We start from the raw sequence: 22,722 nt of genomic DNA on the forward strand, positions 1-22,722 counted from the left end.
CTCTTTTCCAGTTGACTTGTGAGCTTCTGGATCTCATCTGTGGAACTCCCTGCTACAAGCAAATCATCAACAAAGACTAAGAGCATTAGATATTTGTTGCCTGTCCCCTTGGTGTACAGGCATGGATCAGCCACACTCCTTTTAAAACCAATTTTTACAAGGGCTTCATTTAAACACTGGTTCCAACACCTTCCACTTTGTTTGAGACCGTAAACAGCCTTTCTCAAACTCCAGACTGCACCATTCTCCTCTTCAAACCCAGGGGGTTGTCTCATTAACACTTCATGGTCTAAATTTGCATGCAGATATGCAGCATCAACATCAAAATGGTGCACTGCTAGTTGTCTTACAGCAGCAATGGAAAGCATTAAACGAAAAGTTTCACTCTTTACCGTGGGAGAAAACACTTCATCATAACTTTCCCCTTTAATCTGAGTGAACCCACCAAATTGTTTGTTCAGAAATTCTCCGCCCCTATCGGTTTGCAGCTGCACAACAGGGCGAGCGAAGAGCTTTTCAGCTTGGGCAACCCATTCTCTGAATGTGGGGAAACACTCAGATTTCTGCTTTAACAAAAACAGCCAACTAAAATGTGATTTGTCATCTATTACCAGAAAAGCATATCTGGCGCCCCCTTCAGTCTTCTGTGGAAATGGGCCTATCACGTCACAATGGACAAGTTCTAAAACCTCTTTAGATACTCTGTCGCTTTTAGAAGCCACAGGCTTCCTCTTAGATTTGGCCATTTTACATACATTGCAATCTAGGAAACAGTTACAGCTATTTACTTTTAGGTTCTTGCACACCTTTTGCATCTCTGAAAGCACACGGAAATTGGCGTGACCCAGTTTTCTGTGCAGTTGATGTACACACCCCTTATGAACTGGCAAATTATCCTGAACCACCTGGGCTGCTTTAACAGGCTTGTCCTGCATTACATATAACGCATTTTCCAACTTTGCATGGCCACATACCTGAGTTCCATTCTTTATCAGACAGCCATCCTGCATGAACTTAACACTATACCCTGCATTAATCAAACAGCTTACAGACAGTAAACAATAGTCCAAACTGCTGACAAACAGAGTCTCTGGTAGAGTAGTGTTCAAGCACTGCAGGAAACATGTTCCCTGGCCATCAATCTTGCTTCTACGACCATCAGCAAGATAAATTGAGTCTTTTCCATCAGCTGGCTTCTCCAGGGTCTTAAAGTCCTCCCGACTATTGCAGATAACCCTGCTGCTGCCAGAGTCCAGCAACCATGTTCCTCGAGGTATCTTCCTCTCCTCCCGAGAAAATGCAGACACAAACTGAGCAGAACGCGTGTTCTTCTTCCCTGAAGAGAACCCCTTCTGCTTACGTTTCTGTGTCGATTGCTGTCTCTGCTCCACGTCGTCTCCTGGAAGTCTTGCCCTGCATTGACGCTGGAGATGCCCGGGTTGGTTGCATCTATAGCATCTCCTCACCGCCATTGGCAAGTCCAAACCTTGGCGTTGCTCCATTGGCAGATTCTGCTGCTGGCCCCCTTTGCTGTAACTCCTCCGCTCTTGGAGTTCAGCCTGTCTATGTGACCTTCTTTCTGCTTCTTCGGTCAATCTTCCAACCACATACTCAAGGGTCAGATCTCGGGGACGCATACTCTCCATGCTGTTAATCACAGGCAACCAGCTTTCAGGCAAACTTGAAAGGATAATGTAGGTTTGGTCAGTCTCATCATAACGCTTACCTCTCTGTTGTAGTTGAAGAAACAGAGATTTCAGCGTTTGAAGATGAGTTGCCAAACTCTCACCTTCTTTCATAACAGTCCTGAACAGCCTTCTGGTCAGAGAAATTATAGTTCCAGCAGTTTCTCTGACATGCATTGCCCTTAATAAATTCCAGCACTCAAACGCTGTGCTGGCATTTGCTACATGCAATAACTGAGAGTTGCTCAAACACAGCATAATTTGGGCACGGGCCCTTTCATCTAGCCGTTTTTTCTCAGCAGAGTCCCGTCTCAAAACCTCAGTTTCAACACAGTCCCATAGTCCATTTCTCCTTAACAACTGCTGCATTTTAATTGACCAACTCAGCCAGTTGCTCTCTGAGAGAAGTTCAAAAGGGATGCCTCCCCCAATATTTACAACTTGGGAAGACTGGAAATCTGCCATCTCTGCTGGTGCTTGCTGAGCCCCTTCTGTAGGGCCTCCAGCAATCTCTCCTGACTCTCTCTTTAGAGTCCAACTAGATGGTCCTGGCTGGCACTCACCGGCTTCTAGCTGCTGCCTCTGTTGACCCTCAGGTCCAGCCTGGCTCTGCAACTGGTGTAGCCGCTCTGTGAGTCGCCTACTGTGGTCCTCTAGCAGTTCAAACTGTTCCAGTAGCCGACGCTGAGTGCCTTCCTGATCCTCAGATCCTAGCCGCTCCAGCGTCGCTGCAGACAGTTACAGCTTGCCACCAACTGCTCCAACGCACAGCCACTGTCTCCGTACACCACCAGGACTCACCAGCTCCTTGCTGAAATGCTGTTAGTCGTTTTGCACTCTGCACATGCTCAGAAACACTGGGCCCATAATCTTTCAGTGTTTGTAAAAAGCAAAAAAAAGAAGGAAAGGGTTCTGACCTCCCTTTATCTTCTCAGCCTCCTTGTTGGCACAAAAAGGGTCCACGGGAATATCCTTGCAGAGTTTTATTAAAAGTCTTTGTGCAAAACACGACTGAATACCTGTACACACCAGCACCAACCAACCCAAACACCAGCCACAGCCCAAACTAACATTTCTCACTTATATATACAACTTGGTGCAGACCGCTGAGTCATGCTGACCCAGCTTTATTCGCATTAAAGAAACAGCGGCCATTTTAGCCGTGACACTAACAACAACCCAAAATGGTGGCCGCTATCAGACGCTGCCTCCCCCCCCCCCCCAGCAGCTACTATTCCCCTCCCCCCCACACACACACATAAAAAAGCCACAGAATGAAACAAGTTCCAGGGCATTCAGCAAAACAATGGTGGCTGCCTGGAGAGGACTGGCTGCCCAACTTACTACTGCTGCCACTACCATCAGAAGTCATTAACACTGCCTGTCTCCCCATTCTTAAACTCTAAGAAAGACAGACTTTTTCACTCAGAGAAAAGGTGTGTAAGAGGCAACATGATCAAAGTTCGTAAAATTATTCATGGCATGGAGAGAGTGGCTAGAAAAAAGTTATTATCTGCCTCTCAGAATGCTAGAACTCATCAACATCCAATAAAACTGAATGCAGGATGATTTAAATCAGATAAATGAAAAAACTTCTTCACACAGAACATAGTAGAAATATGGGATTTACTCTCCCAGGAGGTAGTGATAGTCACCAAGTTGGATGGCCTTTAGAGAGGATTAGACATATTCACGGAGGAGAGGTCTACTAGCTACAATGACTATACAGTGGTACCTCTGGTTGTGAACGGGAGCTGCGCGATTGCACATGCGCGGGCCGTGAGTCACCGCTTCTGCACATGCGCGTGACATCATTTTGAGCATCTGCGCATGCGCAAGTGGTGAAACCCGGAAGTAACCCTTTCCGGTACTTCCGGGTTGCTGCGGGACGTAACCTGAAAAGATTTAACCTGAAGCAAATGTAACGAGGTATGACTGTACTCAATAGTCAGAGGCAGTCTGCTTCTGAATACCAGTTTCTGGAAATCACAGGAGGGGAGAGTGCTCTTCTGCTTGGGATTTGCTTGCGGGTTTCCCAGAGGCCACTTTCAGACCAGGATGCTGGACTAGAGGTAGCATTGGTCTGGCCAAGCAGGCTATTCCAATTTTCTTATTCCCATTCATATCCATTTGGTCCCCACTGAGTTCAGTGTTTGATTTACTCCAGAAATCTATGCAGAGCTTTAGAGTGTGTTACATTGCATTAAATTCATCCCTGCAGTAATCATTTTGAATGGATGCTCCATATTTTGCTGGATTTAAAGGTGGCCACTAGGTTTGTCAGGCTGGAACTTGGAGATTCCCATGTATCTTTAAATTCATCGCTGAATTGGGAATCCGTTCTGCTTCCCACCTGCTCCTAGTCTTTGGCTTCACTTCTCCCCATGCTTGCTAAAGGCAGCAAGGCCCCAGATGTGTACCCAAAACAGGCAGGGGAGGAACCTGAAAAGTTCTCTGCATTTCTACATTATTTTGCATTTTTTTAAAAAGAAGTAAGTCATGAAAACTCATCAGCATTTTAATGAGCCTTTCTCGTAATATACCCCTGTTTTATGCAATTTTGCCCAATATGCACATTTATCATGGTTTTTAAATGCACATATTACCCTAAAATATTAATTTCTGAACACATTACGTGGCAGGAGAACTGCACTGAAAATTTATAGAAAAGGTGGATTTTGAGGAATGGCTTTGCTTCAGTTTGAATATTGTGTTTGAAATTATGTATTGGTTCTGTCAATTCAGTGGCAGATTTAATGGGATAAGAGCTTGTATGTATGAATGAATGAATGAATGAATTTAAAATCAAAGCAGTGTACAGAGAATAAGCTTGCAATGCAACCCATTTTACAATCTGGCCACCCTAATCTGGAGTTGCGTGAAGTATAAAGGACCACATCATCATGTGCTAGAAAGCCTGGCTGCATCCTGCCACACTATGTTATGTGAAACTGGAGACACAAACACCCTTCTCTCTGGACACCAATGATGGCGGTCGGATCCTTTTAAATGCAGGAGCAGACCTCTGAGTCTTCATGTGCTGCTTTCTCATTTTCCAACTTGTAAGATGCAGCACTCCAACGCTAAGCAGTATTAAAGCCCTAATGGGGTCTGACCGAGCAGTTAATTGCATATTTTCTCCCTTAGTTTATGGCGCTTTTCATTGATTTTCTAAAACAAATCACCTTTTGTCTTTCAGAGCTAAAGCTGCTCCCCTAAAGACGTTTCTCTGAGATCAACGAATGATAAGTTAATGGAGTTTTATCGGAAATTTCGTTCGCACTAAACAAGGTCAATGCTTGGAAGGAACGCGATGTCACTTAGAAATGGAGATCAAAGTAATTCTATTCTTGCTGCTACCATAGAGACCAACGGGGGGTGGGGGGGAGAGAATGATGAGATTTAACAGGCTTAATTCTTCCAGAAATTTAAAATTAACTACAAGGGGGAAAGGGGCAATTACCATATTTTTACAGGAATAAAGAAGAGCAGGAAAAAGGGGCTTTTGACAAGATATAATTACAACCTGTTCCACTTGCAATATGTATAGGCAATGCACATGATTTTCATGAGGTTTCTTGACAACAACAAAAAATATCCCTGGAAAACACATAAAGGGTTTCAAAAGTCCCAAAGTAGTAAATTAGCTGGCTAAATTAATGAACTATACCTAAAGTGCCACTGCCCAGATGTAGAGATCATAATCTGAGGAGGCTCCTCTCTGTCTGCCACTTCCAGTGGAGATGTGGGCGAAGGCAATGAGAGAACGGGCCTTTTGTGTAGTAGTTCGCCATCCATGGAATGCTCTCCCCAAAGAGACCCACCAAGGGCCAACTTTGTCATTGTTTTAGCACTAGGCAAACCTTTACATTTATTTAGTCGCCATTTGGGCAGCACCAAATGGCTTACTTTGACTAAGTTTTTAATATACTTATGTAGTTTATTTCTGTGTTTGTTTGTTTGTTTGTTTGTTTGTTTGTTTGTTTGCTTGCTTGCTTGCTTGTTGTTGTTGTTGGTTTTTTTTAAAAAAATCCTGCTGTAAATCATTTTGGAACTTTTGTTGTAAGAGTTGAGCCATAAGTTCCATAAACCCAACTGTTACAATTGAACCAAAATGTAAAGATTGGTAAGGAAAGGTGTGAAATTGGAGTTAGCCAAACTTCCTTTTTTCTGTTTCATCTCAAAGCAGTGTCACTGATCTGCAAAAAAACCCAACACCTCCCAGCTTCACTGATCCACAGTACAAATGTACAAATACGTATTGTTTGATACTTTTGAACAAATTTATATTGTTTGATACTTCTTCTTAGTGCTATTTTCCTTCATTTTACTCTCACTGCTGATGGCCTCATTTGCCCCCACTGCCTCTTAACCTAGTTGATTCCGTCAACAGAATTGCTAAACTATTATTATTATTATTATTATTATTATTATTATTATTATTATTTATACCCAGCCACTCTGGGTGGCTTCCAACAAAATATTAAAATACAGTGTTCTGTTAAACATTAAAAGCTTCCCTAAACAGGGCTGCCTTCAGATGTCTTCTAAAAGTCTGGTAGTTGTCTATTTCTTTGACATCTGGTGGGAGGGCATTCTACAGGGCAGGCACCACCACCGAGAAGGCCCTCTGCCTAGTTCCCTGTAACTTGGCTTCTCACATAAAATATGTGATGGTGTCATGTGAGTCACCACAGCCAATGGGATTTAACAGAAGTGTGGGCAAATGAAGCTAAATACAATGAGAGCAAAGAAGGAAGAAAATGGCACCGAACAGATGAAGCAGCCAGAGAGGGAGAAAAATGACTGAATGACCTTTAAACAATGCAGACGGTTGACCAATTGAGTACTTTTACCTTAAGTGATTTGGCTGCATCAAATATGCTAGCTTCATGTGAACATTTAAACTGGAGAATATTCATTGCTGCCTTGTTTGTAATATATCACACTTGCCATCTCTGGTGTAAACAGAAAAAGTGACGCAAACAGTGGTGTTAAGTATTAAAAGAGCAGACTAGATTATCTAGATTTTCTTCTGGGTATACTTGTACATAACAAATGCTGAGTTTAGTCTCACACTAACCTCCACACTGATTTCTTAATTTCTATGCTGTTTACATGCTAGTTTCTTCAAGGAGGAATTAGTCATGGGGTTTAACTATCTAGATTTTTACCACCAGTTTGGCCTTGGAGGACTGACTTAATTTATCTTCTACTATCCCTCCCTCCTGATGTCTAATTTGTGTGCAAACGCTTCACGGGGCACTTGATAACCCACTCCCCACTGCTTTAGAACAATTTCACTGTGAATTTTGAGTCGATAGGTGTGATCTCTTAACAGTTCTGCGAGCAGAACTAGATAGTGACAGGAGAGGTCCCCAATGACTGGGCTGGAGAACTGAAGACACATGGCAGTTTTACTAAACAAAAGGAGAAAGGCGAGTCAGAGACATAGCTCTGGTTTTTGACAGTGTGCCACAATTTATGGCTCAGGTGCAAAAGTGTGTATATGAGACTGAAGTAAAAGGTAAAGGGACCCCTGACCATTAGGTTGATTTGTGGCTGACTCTGGGGTTATGGCGCTCATCTCGCTTTATTGGCCGAGGGAGCCAGCGTACAGCTTCCTGGTCATGTGACAAGCATGACTAAGCCGCTTCTGGCGAACCAGAGCAGCACACGGAAACACCGTTTACCTTCCCGCCGGAGTGGTACCTATTTATCTACTTGCACTTTGACGTGCTTTCAAACTGCTAGGTTGGCAGGAGCAGGGACCAAGCAACGGGAGCGTCGCGGGGATTCGAACCACCGACCTTCTGATTGGCAAGTCCTAGGCTCTGTGGTTTAACCCACAGCGCCACCTGCGTCCCATGAGACTGAAGTACCTAGGGTCAATTCCACGGTTCTTCTGGGTTGGTTGTGTGTGTGTGTGTGTGCAGCTGCTGAGGCTGTAATCTGAAAGACTGGTACTGAGAGAGAGGAATTTCTTAAGCTTTTCATTTCATACCATTTCCCCAACCAACCCCCAGCTGCTTCGACAGCACTACGGAAAAAATATGCGTACATGTACTGTATTTTTTCGTGTACCGTATTTTTTTGCTTAGCTTTTTAGTCCAAAATAGGGGCTCATCTTATACACGGGGGTTGTCTTATACACATAAAAATACGGTCCAGCGCTTTAGCTATTTGTCCTGCTCCCTGTTGCTAACTGTCAATCACTCACTTGCCTACCCACCCTGCCTTGCCTACCTGCCTCCTTCAGCGGCAGCGAATTTGGGAAAATTCCCCAAGAAAGCTGAACAATTTTAGCAATCTCAAGTATTTAAAATATTGATTTCTTCCTTCAGGGCACAAAAAAATAGGGGCTGTCTTATACATGGGGGCATCTTATTCACGGAACAATACGGTATCTTTTCTGCTAGATGGTTAAGGGAGAAGCTCCTTTGGGGGAATGACTTTTAGCAGAAAATGCCAGACTTAGCCATTCATTCCTGTACTTATATTCTATCAGAAATTCTCCAGGGAGTATTACCTAACAAAGTTTTTTTGGGGGGGGCATTAAAACAATAGTTTTAATTAAGAAAGACAAAGCAAACCCACACCTCACACTAAAGCAGCAGTTAAAACATTAAAATGAATACTGAACAGAGTCAAGGCTAAAACAAGGGAAATCCTCCACAGCAGATAAATTAAAATTAATTAATTATTAATTTAAAATTAATAATTTTAACAGGGAGAAATGGAGAAATGTAAAGTATTGCACTTGGCAAAAAAAAAAAAAATGAGAGGCACAAATACAAGATGGGTGACACCTGGCTTGAGAGCAGTACATGTGAAAAGGATCTAGGAGTCTTGGTTGACCACAAACTTGACATGAGCCAACAGTGTGACGCGGCAGCTAAAAAAGCCAATGCAATTCTGGGCTGCATCAATAGGAGTATAGCATCTAGATCAAGGGAAGTAATAGTGCCACTGTATTCTGCTCTGGTCAGACCTCACCTGGAGTACTGTGTCCAGTTCTGGGCACCACAGTTCAAGATGGACACTGACAAACTGGAACGTGTCCAGAGGAGGGCAACCAAAATGGTGAAAGGCCTGGAAACGATGCCTTATGAGGAACGGCTAAGGGAGCTGGGCATGTTTAGCCTGGAGAAGAGGAGGTTAAGGGGTGATATGATAGCCATGTTCAAATATATAAAAGGATGTCACATAGAGGAGGGAGAAAGGTTGTTTTCTGCTGCTCCAGAGAAGCGGACACGGAGCAATGGATCCAAACTACAAGAAAGAAGATTCCACCTAAACATTAGGAAGAACTTCCTGACAGTAAGAGCTGTTCAACAGTGGAATTTGCTGCCAAGGAGTGTGGTGGAGCCTTCTTCTTTGGAGGTCTTTAAGCAGAGGCTTGACAACCATATGTCAGGAGTGCTCTGATGGTGTTTCCTGCTTGGCAGGGGGTTGGACTCGATGGCCCTTGTGGTCTCTTCCAACTCTATGATTCTATGATTCTATGATTCTAAAAACAGGTCATAAAAGAAACATCTTAAGACAGCAATGGCCTGGCTGTAAAGTAAATGCGGACAACCAAATTTGTTGGGGCATTTAGTTGCACATTCTGGATGCCACAACAGGAAAACCTTCTATTTCAAGCTCCAGAATTAGCTGGGGGTGGGTTGGAATCATGGACTTCAATGTGTTGTGTGGCTCCACCCTAAGACTTGGTGGCAACATGAGGAACAGCAATGAGAGCTGTCCATGGTCCTGGATGTGGTGACAATGGCAGACAAACAGTGGTTGTCTCAGTGACTGTGGTTGCAGGGGGTCCACTTCATATCATATGTTGAAGTTGCTAGAAGTGGGGCAAATCAAGGAAGCAAAAATGGTATGTTCAATGCGTACACAATGGAAAGGGGATAGACATGGGGTAGCTATGGGACCCAGAGTGAAATACTCTACCTCTGTAGTTCCCAATTAGTGGTCTGTGGCACCATTCGTATAGCAAAAACTACCATAGAGATATCAAAAATTTCAAAAGTAGGGGGTCTGTGGCTTGACTTGAAAAACAGGGGGGTTGCAGTACTTAGCTAATTGGGAACCTCTATCCAGTGCAGAGTAAGAAGATAGCAATACATGCTATATTTATTGAATATAGCCATTAACAACAGTTGAGCAACAACCACGAAAGGAAGTGGTGGTCCTAGGAACATGTTCTGAACAGCAGCCCAAGTACCATGGCATGAAAATTGAGAGAAGATGAGATTTGGTGAGAGTCATGTCCTGAAGTGCTCAGAGGCTACAGATAATTGATTTCCCCCGTGGATTAACCCATCATGCCGTATGCTTTAAGCAATAACTGTGCAGATTACATTCAATTTTACACACACACCCCAAAAAAAAACCCTCTCTTGCACATTCTTTCTTAGAAGTATCCCCCACTGAGCTCAATTACTCCCAAAGAAGCATGAATAGGATTGCGGTTTATGTTATGCTCGGATACTAGGGTTATTCCAGGTGCCTGCATGATATCATGTCATGAATGGCAGCTTTTTGAACAATTCAACAACACAGTTTGCATGTACATTTCTACCATGAATGAATTGTCCACATCAATTTTCTGAGGAATATGTGGCCATAAGAATCCATATTTACTCTGCATTTATCAGTCAAAACACACAGCATGAATCCATGTAGGTTTCTGGTGCATCAATGATAAGCTGGCCACAAGGATCTCAGGATGGAGGCAATTTTTAGAAAGGTAGTTTTGTTAGTCTGTTGCCACAAAAACAAAACAGAGTCTTTTGACACCTTGAATTAGTCTTTAAGGTGCATGTATGTGTAAAAGAGCACAAGTTTTCATAGACTAGAGTCCATTCTGTAAATTGTCATCATGAAAGGCACCAGGTTTTGTCAAATGATGAAGTAGGTAACCACCAAGCATCTGATGAAGTGGACGCTAGTCCACAAAAGCTAATGCCATAATAAATCAAATGGTCTTTAAGGTGCTACAAGGCTAAACCTAGAAAGCTGCATTATATGGACTGAGAGCATTGGTTTATCTACTCTGCACTGACTGGCAAGGGATTTCCAGGGTTTCAGACAGGGATCTTTACCAACCCTATACCAGGAGATGTCAGGACAGAACTTGAGACCTTCTACATGGAAAACATACAGTCATTCCAAAAACAATTATTTGCTGTTTCAGAATAGAGGAAGTCAGAAGATGTATTTTGACCGCACTTGAACATCTTTTGCTGCTAAGGAATGGAGATGATATACGATACTAAATACTGTTTTATGTTCTCCAGTGCAATATTATCTATACTACTGCAGAAATCAGCAAAGCTCCCACAGCTTCATAGAGCTATGCCAACATATAGCAGCTGAGGCACTAGCCTTGCATGTGTACTCTGAACCCTAATGGGATTGCTCACGTGTAATTGCGAACCTTCTGCCTGATTTAACTCTCTTATCACAGTGGTCCTTTTTATAATTGAATTTTGAACTCCTCACTCTCATCTCCTTTATTTGATGAGGACAACTCATTAAAAATAGAAAAACTTTATGAAGGAAACGGACTCCTTTTAATTAATCTGCAGATACTGCATGTAGGCTTGTTTGGGGACTTCGGTGTTAACGTGCTAAAACATGTCGGGTTCAGGGATCAAATTGGAAGCTGGTGAAATCGTTGGGAAAAGGGCAGATAGCATGTCAGCAGCGACTGCACTTAAGGCTTAGACCCAAGTACTTCCTTGAATTTGCAAACTGGGATAATAAACTGAAAGGGTTCAACTCTCAGGAATTCTTGACATGGATGTTGCAGAACTTCCCCAAAATGGAAGCCTTACGGGACTTGCGGCTCTTGTTTTGGTATAAAAGTACTCTCCTTATCTGATTTAGGTCTCTTCCAGATATACTGTGCTGTGTTGTTTTTTCCCCTTTGTATTTGTGTGCAATGCATGTGCTCTTACCATGATTTATAAACCAGGGTCCACAAGCTCTAGAAGGGCGCACACTGGGAGAAGTCAGGATTTCTATTTCCATTTTAATGCCCCATTGCTGAAAGGAATGCTGAAACTGAGTAGCCATATTCCCCCTTCAAACACACACAGAAATGCATCTGCTGCCCACCAAAGTACAAACACTGTGTTTGAATCCAGAGGCTTTTGGGAGAAAGAGTATGGTGCCCACTTCAGTTATATATTCCATGCTGTCTTCCTGCTTGTCTGCTGGCCCTAGACCCCCATCTGGAGCAACCTCATGTTCCACAGGAGTGCTGAGGTCTCCTGACCTGAGTCCTGAGGGCCCCCAGTAGCTGATGGTGCCCTTCTCTGGGTCCTCCTCATCCTGACAGCCCTGGCGTCCCTGCCATTCCACAACACCTCAGTTGGGGAGCTCAGAGAATACCTTGCTGGGGGCCTCCCATAATCTGGTACCAGACCTGACTACAGCCCTTCCACATATAAGCTCCAACTTCGAATCATCACTCTGATCCAAAGTAGGTACAATCCCATGTTCTCTGTGTTCTGCTAGCTTCCAGATTGGATTGGTGCAATGCGTTCTACATAGGGCTGACCTTGACCAACTTCAGTTGGTCAAAATGCAGCAGCCAGATTACTGGCTGGGGTTCCATTTAGATCCCATAAAACAAGCCCTGTTTTAAAACAGCAGCACTGGTTGCCAGTTCGTTTCTGGGCTCAATTCAAATTCCTCCAGCTATTGTTGAAAGCCCTACATGACTCAGGCCCCAAATATCTGAAAGACTGCCTCCTTCCCTACAGATCCTCAAGTGCTGAGATCAGCAGAGGGGGTCCTCTTGGTCCATTCCACCGCCCTTGGAGCCCCAGGGGTGGCGGCCCAGTAGAGGACATTCTCTTTTGCAGCCCCTAAGCTATGGAACTTCCTTTCCACAGAGGTACATCTGCAGTGGCGTAGCATGGGGGGTGCAGGGGGGGCTGGGCGCACCAGGCGCAACATCTGGGGGTTAGGGTTAGGGGCGCAAATCCACGGGTTAGGGGGCGCAAATTACTTGCCTTGCCCCGGGTGCTGACCACCCACGCTACGCCACTGTACATCTGGAACCCTCGTTATACAGCTTCTGCAGAATGCTGAAGGTGCACTTCTTTTACCCTGGCTCTCAACACTCTATGTTTTTAGGACTCACCTTATTTCTGTGCTTGACAGTTCTTTTAAATTTAACACAGTGTTTTAATGCTTTGACTCACCCTGAGACCTTTGGGTGAAGGGCAGGTAATAAATACACAACTTAGCAAAGTAGGTGGAATTAAAACAACAACACCACATTCCCCTGCTGCCTGCCCGTGCCTCTTAGAATCATAGAGTTGGAAGAGACCACAAGGGCCATCGAGTCCAACCCCCTGCCAAGCCTCTTCCCCCTTCCCTTCCCGTGTTGTGTCTATTTTAGACTTTAAGGCCCTTGGAATGGGGACCTGTCATACTTTGTAGAATGCCATGAACACTGACGGCAGTATATAAAGATAGATTGTGCATGTGATGCTTTGAACATTAGGAAGTTCTATATCAGGATAGCCAATGTGGTGGCCTCCAAATGCTGGACTGCCACTCCCATCATCCCTGACCATTTGCCATGATGGCTGGGGCTGATGGGAAGTGGAGTCCAGCGACCTCTAAAAGGCACTACCTCATGATCCCTGTTCTATATGAATGCTAAATATTTTAAATTCCTTTGTCACATGATTGCTCCACCATTTCTTTTGCTTCTTGGCTCACATCAAGTAGATTGTGAGTTTTCCAGCATGGCTGGTTGTTTCAGTTTTGCACGCAGAACTTAGTATCAACATTTTCTGTGCTATATAAATAATGAAGATGCAATAATCAATAATTTACTTGCATGGATAGAACTCAACCTAAGGAATCCCTTTTCTCTTATTACTCTTCCCCTAAAGTCTAAACTGAAGCAATAAATGCAGTTAATAAACTAAACTAACCACACACATACACACTTTAAATACAACTGGAAACAGCTAAATCTTAGCCGCAATACCCAACGCTAATTTATTTGTACAAAGTTCAGAGGGGTGTGTGTGAATGAGCAGCGCACATCACTTACTTCAGAGCTTTATAGAATTCAGGCCCAGCCTAGTACACATATATCTAACATTTGCAAATATAACAGATGTTGCTTACTTCTCTGATGCCAAGGACATTGATCTCAATCTCAGATGCTCCAGGCGAAGAGCATCTGCGGCTCCTGAGCATGAATTTTAAGGTTCTAGAAAGTACATCAATGCAAAAGTGGAGCTGTCCCTGGCACTTACTTCATTTATATTGCACAGATGAATTCCACTGCACAGAATGACTTGAACCTGAACATTTTGCTGCCGCTGCCGCTGCCGCCGCCACCACCATCATCATCTTCAGAGGAATCTGGATTTACTCTCACATGCCCATAGCTGTTGTTTACTGATTGACCTCTGAGCTGTATGCATAATTAATGGGTACAAGTACTGACATCCCATACTCATGTTAAGACTGCTCCGGTGGGTTGCTCCAGTGACACAGGAACTGCCACATTCTCCCCAACATATGCTAGGTACAGCCATATACAGCTGTGTAATCTCTGCATTGTATATTCTAACGCTGAACTCAATTCTCCCAAGTGCCATAAGAATAGGAGAAGAGCCCTGTTGGATGATGCTAAAGGGCCATCCAGCAAATCTGTCAATTTAGATTTCTCTCCTTTCCTCATTTTTCCAATCTTATGTTCAATTCCACACATTTCCACCTCAGTTTACAATTAAATGAAGAAGTCCTTGCGAAAATTCACCGGCATTTAATACGAATTTCTCCTAATCACATATTTACAGCCTAATACGCACATTTTTGCAAACCAGCTTCCCCTAGAGTAATGCATTTTTTAATGTTATAGTCACTCATTTCAGCATTTCTGTGGATACCTTACCTCAGTAGATGCATTCTTGCACACATTACTTGGCTGGAGAACTGCATTGCAAAATTCAGAGAAGGCTGAACTTCAAAGGATGGCTGGGTTTTGGCTTGTCTTTACATGCAAAGCTGGATCAAATTGCTCACTCATCCCATGGGCAGTCCAGTCCAGTCCTCAGTTCTCACAGCAAGCAATCGGATCCCACAAGCAGGACATGAGCACAATAGCCCTCCCCCCATTTGTGAGCCTCAGCGATGGGTATTCAGAGGCATACTACCTCCAACGCTGGAGGCAGCCACAATGGAGCTGTCCCAATGACCTCTTTGGTAACTGTAGCAGCAAGACACCTTCATCTGTCCCACCTGCAATAAACATGTATCTCCTGCATCGGTTTCTGCAGCCATTGCAGGTGTTGTAGCTGTCCAGCAGTTTGACTTTACCCCCAAAGGTGCAATCTTCCATTGTCCCCCAAAAGAGAGCCAGTGTGGTGTAGTGGTTAAGAGTGGTAGTCACGTAATCTGGGTAACCGGGTTCGCGTCTCCGCTCCTCCACATGCAGCTGCTGGGTGACCTTGGGCCAGTCACACTTCTTTGAAGTCTCTCAGCCCCACTCACCTCACAGAGTGTTTGTTGTGGGGGAGGAAGGGAAAGGAGATTGTTAGCCGCTTTGAGACTCCTGAAGGGGAGTGAAAGGCGGGATATCAAATCCAAACTCTTCTTCTTCAAAACAGACAGCTGCCAACAAGATTTTTAGAACTTGGGAAGCAATCCTATGCACAAGAAACTGGGATAAAGCCAGCCAGCCTAAGCTCAACTGATATAAAGTTACGCCAGATCCAAATTTGGTTCAGCAGCGGGGCTACTGCTGGCTGAGCCAGGATAAGCCTGGCCAACGAATAGTGTTTGAGTTACACCACCCTTTGGCGAAACAAAAAAAAAAATGCCTTCCAGTAACACCTTAGAGACCAACTAAGTTTGTTATTGGTATGAGCTTTCGCGTGCATGCACACTTCTTCAGATGTGTGCATGCACACGAAAGCTCATACCAGTAACAAACTTAGTTGGAAAGAATTTGTTTTGTTTTGTTTCGACTACTCGGCTACTGCAGACCAACACGGCTACCTACCTGTAACCACCCTTTGGGGCAGCTTAACTTTCACTAGGTTACCAGGTCACATGACCAAACTGAATGGGCATATGATCCAGCCTAAGTTCCCCTTCTCTGGTCCTGCCCCCAAGAACACACCCTTACCGGGGCTTATGCAGGCTTAAGATGCAGCAGTCTTGGCACATCCAGTTGGGTCATCCAAAGACAAGCCGGCATAGCCTGCTGAGAAACTCTCGGCTCAGATGGAGAACCGCTGGATCCTAACCCATTCATCCCAGCAGAGCTTGCTATGGGGTTGCTCCCTAAATGCCTTGCCAATTACTAGTTCTGAATCTTCATCCTTCTGACTCTTTGGCAGTAAGTTCAGGGCATAGATTCCTAATTGTGTAACTGACATGGGGAATTCACCGCTCCAAAGTGTGGTGGTGGTCACCCGTTGGGCCAAACTAGACAAGACGCCATTCATGCAATTAACAGCTTTGTGGATATATTTTTCAAAGTAAATTGCAGGCACAGGAGACCTGACCCAGGAGTAAGTGGTCCTTCATCCTTTAGTCCTGATCAGGTCCCCAGAGCCTACTAAACACACTGTACAGGATAGGGAGCTCTCATTGGCTTCAATGTGAGCTTTCCCCCCATTGTAGGTAACAGGTACAGTCCCTCCCTCCCCCCCCCCCCGATTTGCATTTGGATTGCAGGGTTAAATCCCCCTATCCAGCACCTTGGAGCGGAGGCAATGCAGATTGGGGGTCCCACTTGCAATCTACTTTTAAAAAATCTTCCATGCAATTGGCAATTGCATGAATAATATTGTGCCACCTTGGGCCCTTAGCTTTTCATACTAATGGAGGATAGGTCTGTCACCCATCAATCAGAAAGCCGCCTTATTGGTCATGCCATTGGTCCACCCAGCTCAGCACTACCAACCAGGTACCCTTCAGATGTTGGAGCAACAGTACCCCACCTGCTGGGAAGGTAGCCTAGCAGCTCCACCCTACTCGGCAAGTCGCTTCTCATTAAGGTAACAAAATAATTATTTTTAATATCTATACTGTATAGGGCTTTCAGGTGCTCAAAGCACTTTACAAGCATTTTCAAGTTGGAACCACAGCGGAACTTGCAGCGCCAATGAAGATCTTATTGCAGCAGGCAATATTGCCGATTTTATGATTAGTTTTAACTGATTTTATATTTACTGTGTCTTTTTACTCTTGCTGTACACTGCTTAGAGCCTACAGTGCAAGCAGCATATAAACTGGTGAAATAAATAACAACCCAAGGAATTCTGGGAACTGTAGGTTTTTTAGGATGCTGAGAGGTGTTAGTAGACCTCCTTTTGCCCTTACAAAACTAGAATTCCTGGAAAACCCCAGCAAGAGGGGTTGATTGTAAAACCATTCTGGGAACTGTAGCTCAGTTAACGGAATTGGTGGGTCTCTCTTAACAACCTTCAACCCCCTTAACAAACTACTAAAGCTTGCTTTGGTTAAATATGTGTTAATTTTGGGCTCAAAGTTTGCTTTACAGTGGTACCTCGGGTTACAGACACTTCAGGTTACAGACTCCGCTAACCCAGAAGTGGTACCTCGGGTTGAGAATTTTACCTCAGGATGAGAACGGAAATCATGCAGCGGTGGTGCAGCGGAAGCAGGAGGCCCCATTAGCTAAAGTGTTACCTCAGGTTAAGAACAGTTTCAGGTTAAGAATGGACCTCTGGAACAAATTAAGTTCTTAACCAGAAGTACCACTGTATTATAATTCTGGCTTATTAATTCTTTATTTATTTGCAATATTATTGTATTCTGTATTAGTGCTTTACGGGAGTCGCGAGTCGCCTTGAGAGAGCTTTTTTGCACTCAGAGGTGGTGTATGAATATCTTAAATAAAATAAATAAATAGTGAGTTTATGGCAGAGGTGATATTCAAACCATAGACTTCCTGATCTGGAGCCCAGTCTCTTAGCCACTGTGCTACACCACCTCTCTCTGAGCAAAATAAAAAAAATCCTTCCAGTAGCACCTCAGAGACCAACTAAGTTAGTTATTGGCATGAGCTTTCGTGTGCAGGCACACTTCTTCAGATACACTAAAATAACTAATAAAAACTTAGTTGGTCTCTTAGGTGCTACTGGAAGGAATTTTTTTTATTTTGTTTCGACTACGGCAGACCAACACGGCTACCTACCTGTAACTACACCTCTCTCTGAATCAGTGAAGATGAAGGACTGCAAATGGAGGGGAAGGAAATGACCAACCCACACACAAATGAGACACAATCAACAAAGTACACAAACGGTAGAGGACGCTAACTCTCCATAATTTACCTCCCACAAGAGTTTATTGACAAGACTTGTGTCACCTCTTCTGCGGCAACCAAGTGGCAATGGTAAGAAAATTCTTGTGGGTCTGTGCATACCTCAGTGAGTGACCAGGTACAACAGCCTTCTACCTTTCCAATACTCCAACCTGCAACATGAGGCCAGCTTTCCAATTATTATCATGTCACCATCCCTTTCTTGGCATCTTGCCTTCCCTGCTTTACATCTGTCACTTAAAGGTGGCCGCAATTGCACCATCATATTATTTAGAGACCAATGTCACTGCGCTCCTTCCGTTTCTGAAACTGGCAAGTGCAAAAAGGTACATTATATAATCTGATAACTAAAGCAGCACACCCAGCCACAGCTTTGCTTGCTGAGTTTGGGTGTGTGTTCTTCCTTCTTCTCTGCAGCAGCTCCCACTGCAAAAGAGATTAGCCACTGCTCAGCTTTGAAGAAGACTTGCCTCTTTGACGCTGTGTAGTGCTAGGGGGACGCGGGTGGCGCTGTGGGTTAAACCAAAGAGCCTAGGACTTGCCGATCGGAAGGTCGGCGATTCGAATCCCGGCGAGCGGGTGAGCTACCATTGCTCAGTCCCTGCTCCTGCCAACCTAGCAGTTCGAAAGCACAAAGTTCAAGTAGATAAATAGGTACCACTCCAGCGGGAAGGTAAACGCATTCCGTGAACTGCTCTGGTTCGCCAGAAGCGGCTTAGTCATGCTGGCCACATGACCCGGAAGCTGTACGCCGGCTCCCTCGCCCAATAAAGCGAGATGAGCATCGCAACCCCAGAGTCGGACACGACTGGACCTAATGGGCAGGGTCCCTTTACCTTTACTAGTGCTAGGGGTAGAACGGCAAGCAGAACTCTGGTTGCACAAGCTACTCCAACTCCCCCATCTTAGTATCCTGGCTATAGGGGCCGGAACAAAGGAAGCGACTTGCAGGTTGGTGGAATTTGGGGCTGTTGTGTGCTCTGAATATGGGGTGTCCAGCAAGGATGTGGCTTGTGCATCATCCCCCACTGGCGGCCAATGAAAGGTCAGGACAGATTACGCGATGATGACTGGGGAAGAGCTGTAGCTCAGTGGTCCATCATCTGCGTAGAAGGAGCTAGGATCAGTTCCTGGCATCTCCAGAGGTAGGACTCGTGGGAATGTCTCCTGTGTGAAACCCTGGAAAGCCGCTAATCACTCAGTGCAGACAGCATTGAGCTAGATGGACCAGTAGTTTGATCCAGTTTAAGGCAGCTTTCTATGTTCGTATTATGTAATCAGTGTGCACAGTGCTGTAGAGTACAAAGGAACAGGCTCCTGGCCCAATGAGTTTACAGTCTACCATTTAACACAGGGGAAACAACAGCAGAAAGGATGAGATGCTACTCATGGTCCCTTGCAAAAAGTTCCAGGTCAGGTCGCATCACTCTTCTGAACCATTTGGGGGACTCTGCTCACTGAGATTCCTCCACTGCAGGGGGTTGGACTAGATGACCCTCAGGATCCCTTCCAACTCAACGGTTCTACGATTCTATTCATTAGTATGGCTGCATACCCACTTCTCCTTCAGCTTGCTTCTCCTCCTGCTTTGCCTTGCCTTGCTTCACCTCCAACTTAAAAAGGAGCTGGGTCTGACATAAGCATGATTGCAATGAGCCATATGAAATATTTTTTGCACACACAGAGAGAGGTTAATGTCCTATTTAACATGCATATATTATTATTATTAATAATAATTAAATTCATATTCCACCCATCATCCCAGAGTGGTTTACAACATATTAGAAAGATCAAGAAGAGCCCAGGTTAGGCCAAATGTCCATCTTTAGGCTAACATTCTGCTGCCAAGAACTGCCAGCCAGATCCCTCCAGGATGCTTGCAAATTGTGTGTTGCTTTGTTCCCCAGAGGTAAACTGCCCCTAAATATGGAGGGTCCACTGTGCCATCATGGCTAACCTAATGCAAACTTGGATTCTCCAATCAGAAACCCTGTCCTTATCAAAACTTCACATGATTGGCTTTTAAGGCAAAAGTGTATGAAATGCTCAGAGTTTCAAAAAGCAACAACTGGTGAACCGCAGCTAACTCATTTTCATTAAAATCTGCAGTGATGTGTGCATAGAGGCTATTTTTTCTGCATGTCCTCTAGTACCTGAGTTATTAATAGATGCAAGCAAAATCTAAGATTAAAACACACAAAGAGAGACACACACACACACTATGCAGGCCTCTTTCTGGTTAAAGGCAATTAATACATTGTTTAGAAAAGAGGTATATCAGAACATAGATAGAGCTTAACAGTCATGTCAGGGGAATTGAATACCGGCTGAAGCCAGGCTTAGTTATCACTTCATCTCGCAACCTGAGCCTGAGAACATCTTCCGTCTGTTTAATCACAGGCGGGGAATGAAAGACAAGCAAACGGCAACATTTTCCAGTTCCTACCTTAGTAGTGACAATGCACAGACAATCCATTCCGATAAGCTCTCCAGGAGTACGTGGAAATCCTCAAGCAAATCAGCAAGGCTTTTACAAGAAATAGAAGAGGAGCATGCACAGGCTTGAATCTACAGAGCTGGCTGCCGTTTTTTGCCCCCCCTCCCTTCCTGACAGGCCCCGCAGAAGAAACTCGAGTCCTCCTCCACATCGCTTACAGGCAGGCATGATTCTCCCAGGGATCCGAAGCCCGGTTAGAAAGCATCTCAAGCAAAACTTCCAGGTGGCTTCTCCAGCTTGATTGCTGCATTGTCCAGCTTGCAATCAGAAATATCCTCTAAGCAGTCTGTTCTGAACGGTGAAGAGGAGAGCCACAAACACGTACGAGGGACCAGGAAGCATTGCATATCATCTCTGTTTCTACAATTCTGATCGGCTCTTTCGGTATAACCAAAAAAAGGCTTTCTCTGCCAAGTCTCTCTCTTTTTCTTTCTCGCGCTCTCTCTCTCCCTCTCCCTCTTGTGTTATCTCTGCTTTAAAAAAAATAACACTCGGTTTGTGTTTGCAAATTCTGAGTAAGCACAATGCACACAACTATTGGGCCCATCCATCAAAGGACTATCAGTGCGCTGCCAAAACAATAGCTTTGGGGTTGTAAAGCTCATTATTAGAAGCACGCTTCCCAAGTACACATTTTGCTAGAGTACTGCGGTGTGCAATGCAGTTTTTTTTCCCACCTCGCCTAAATCACTCATAGTTTCTCAAAGCAGATTCACAGCTAGGAAATGGACCTGGGAGAAACATAGAGGGTTAAGGAGAAAACAAATATGTAGCATCCCTTATGTGGTTCGCTGCTGGTGGCTGCTTAATGCAGGAGAACACCTAAGAATTCTAAGTCCTGGAGGCCATTGGCTGAAGACAGTGCTTTTATAATGCGCCTCTTATATAGCAGGATCTCCACTGCAAGAGTGATGTAATTTTGGTATGTACAGACAGTTGGAGACACTCAGTCTATAAGAAACTTGGAAGTTCTTCGAAGGAGGCATTCTGTGCTCATATATTTCATCTAGTTCGTCCCATTGCTAGTCCTGATCAAAGAGGTACTACAGGTTTTAGAAATTTTTTTTTTAAAAAAAAAAACAATCTGCAAAGCCCATTTACCATAGGTGCAAGCAGGATGAAACAGCAACCCTCTTTCAAATTGCCTTCAGTTCTTGGGGGGGGGGTAGGGAAAGCTGTCATCTGTTTCTAAATCAAAGCACTGTAATTAGAAAGGTCTGGAAAAAAGGCGTTTTAATTAAGGACGCTTCCAAAAAATTCTGAATTACTTCTTATTGTTGTTGTTTCCAAAGGGGAAGTATCAGGAATTCTCCTTTTTTCCCCCAGGGAAGGAGTATTTCTGAATGTTATGCGGATCACACATAGCATTGCAGCAGCTTTCAGTTCATTCATATATTCTTCCCACACACAAATTACTAAAGTGCTTGTACTCACCGAAGCACCACCACAAAACAAGCGAGCTTGATGTGATCCCAGTATGGTCATATCAAGGTTCTTTTCCAACGCACAGAAGTCTATGTGTGCATCAGTTAAGACACTACACAAAAGGAATCAGACACAACCACACTGATATTGCTTCCTCACAGTGTTTATTATTAATGTGCACAAACACACTATGATTTAGAGATGGGAAGAAATTCAAATCACAGAATTACAGCATTGGAAAAGACCTTCAAGGTTCTGTAGTCCAACACACACACCAGTTCAATTAGGGATCTGCAATGCAGGACGCAACTACTGCAGCGATGTCAAATCTGTGCTTTCCAAACACTGTAAGACTCCAACTCCCATAATCACTGGCCATCGGCCATGCTGGCTGGGGCTGATGGGAGCTGGAGTCCAGCAACCTTTTATTTGAAGGGCTGTGGGTTAGCCACCCCTGAACTGCAGCAGACCTAGAGATATGGGAAGCTGAATCAGACCATGGGTTTATCTATCTCACTATGAAGGACAGTGGGTCACCAGGCAGAAGTCTCTCCTTGCCCTACCTCAAGGTGCTGGGGACTGTACTTGGAGCCGTCTACATGCACAGCAGATGCTCCAGCCCTGAGCTACAGCCCTTCCCCTTGGATGGATGAAAAACAACCATGCAGCCTCTGCTTAAATGCCTCCAGCAAGTGAGAGTCCTGACACCTCCCCAGGCAATCGGATTCCTCTTTCCACTAGGAAGCTTTTCCTAATGTTTAGTTAAAATCTACTTC

General features: G+C 44.3%; 1 protein-coding gene across 16 annotated transcripts in view; it reads right to left on the reverse strand.

Moving 5' to 3' along the window:
• DLG2 (discs large MAGUK scaffold protein 2) overlaps positions 1 to 22,722 on the reverse strand; it is a 921,944-nt gene that overhangs the window by 738,484 nt on the left and 160,738 nt on the right. For 3 of the 16 annotated variants that reach the window (XM_082219056.1, XM_082219057.1, XM_082219054.1), the window contains exon 1: positions 20,471 to 20,906. The exons of 11 other annotated variants lie outside the window; for them this stretch is intronic. In XM_082219056.1, the coding sequence (XP_082075182.1) occupies positions 20,471 to 20,500 (30 nt within the window). In that variant the 5' untranslated portion in view covers positions 20,501 to 20,906. Of the gene's footprint in view, positions 1 to 20,470; positions 20,907 to 22,722 lie in introns of those variants that run through there. 2 more of the 16 variants (XM_082219068.1, XM_082219066.1) reach the window with 1 other exon arrangement.

The sequence above is a fragment of the Podarcis vaucheri genome (assembly GCF_965113315.1).
Source record: "Podarcis vaucheri genome assembly, chromosome: 4".
NCBI classification, from domain to species: domain Eukaryota; kingdom Metazoa; phylum Chordata; class Lepidosauria; order Squamata; family Lacertidae; genus Podarcis; species Podarcis vaucheri.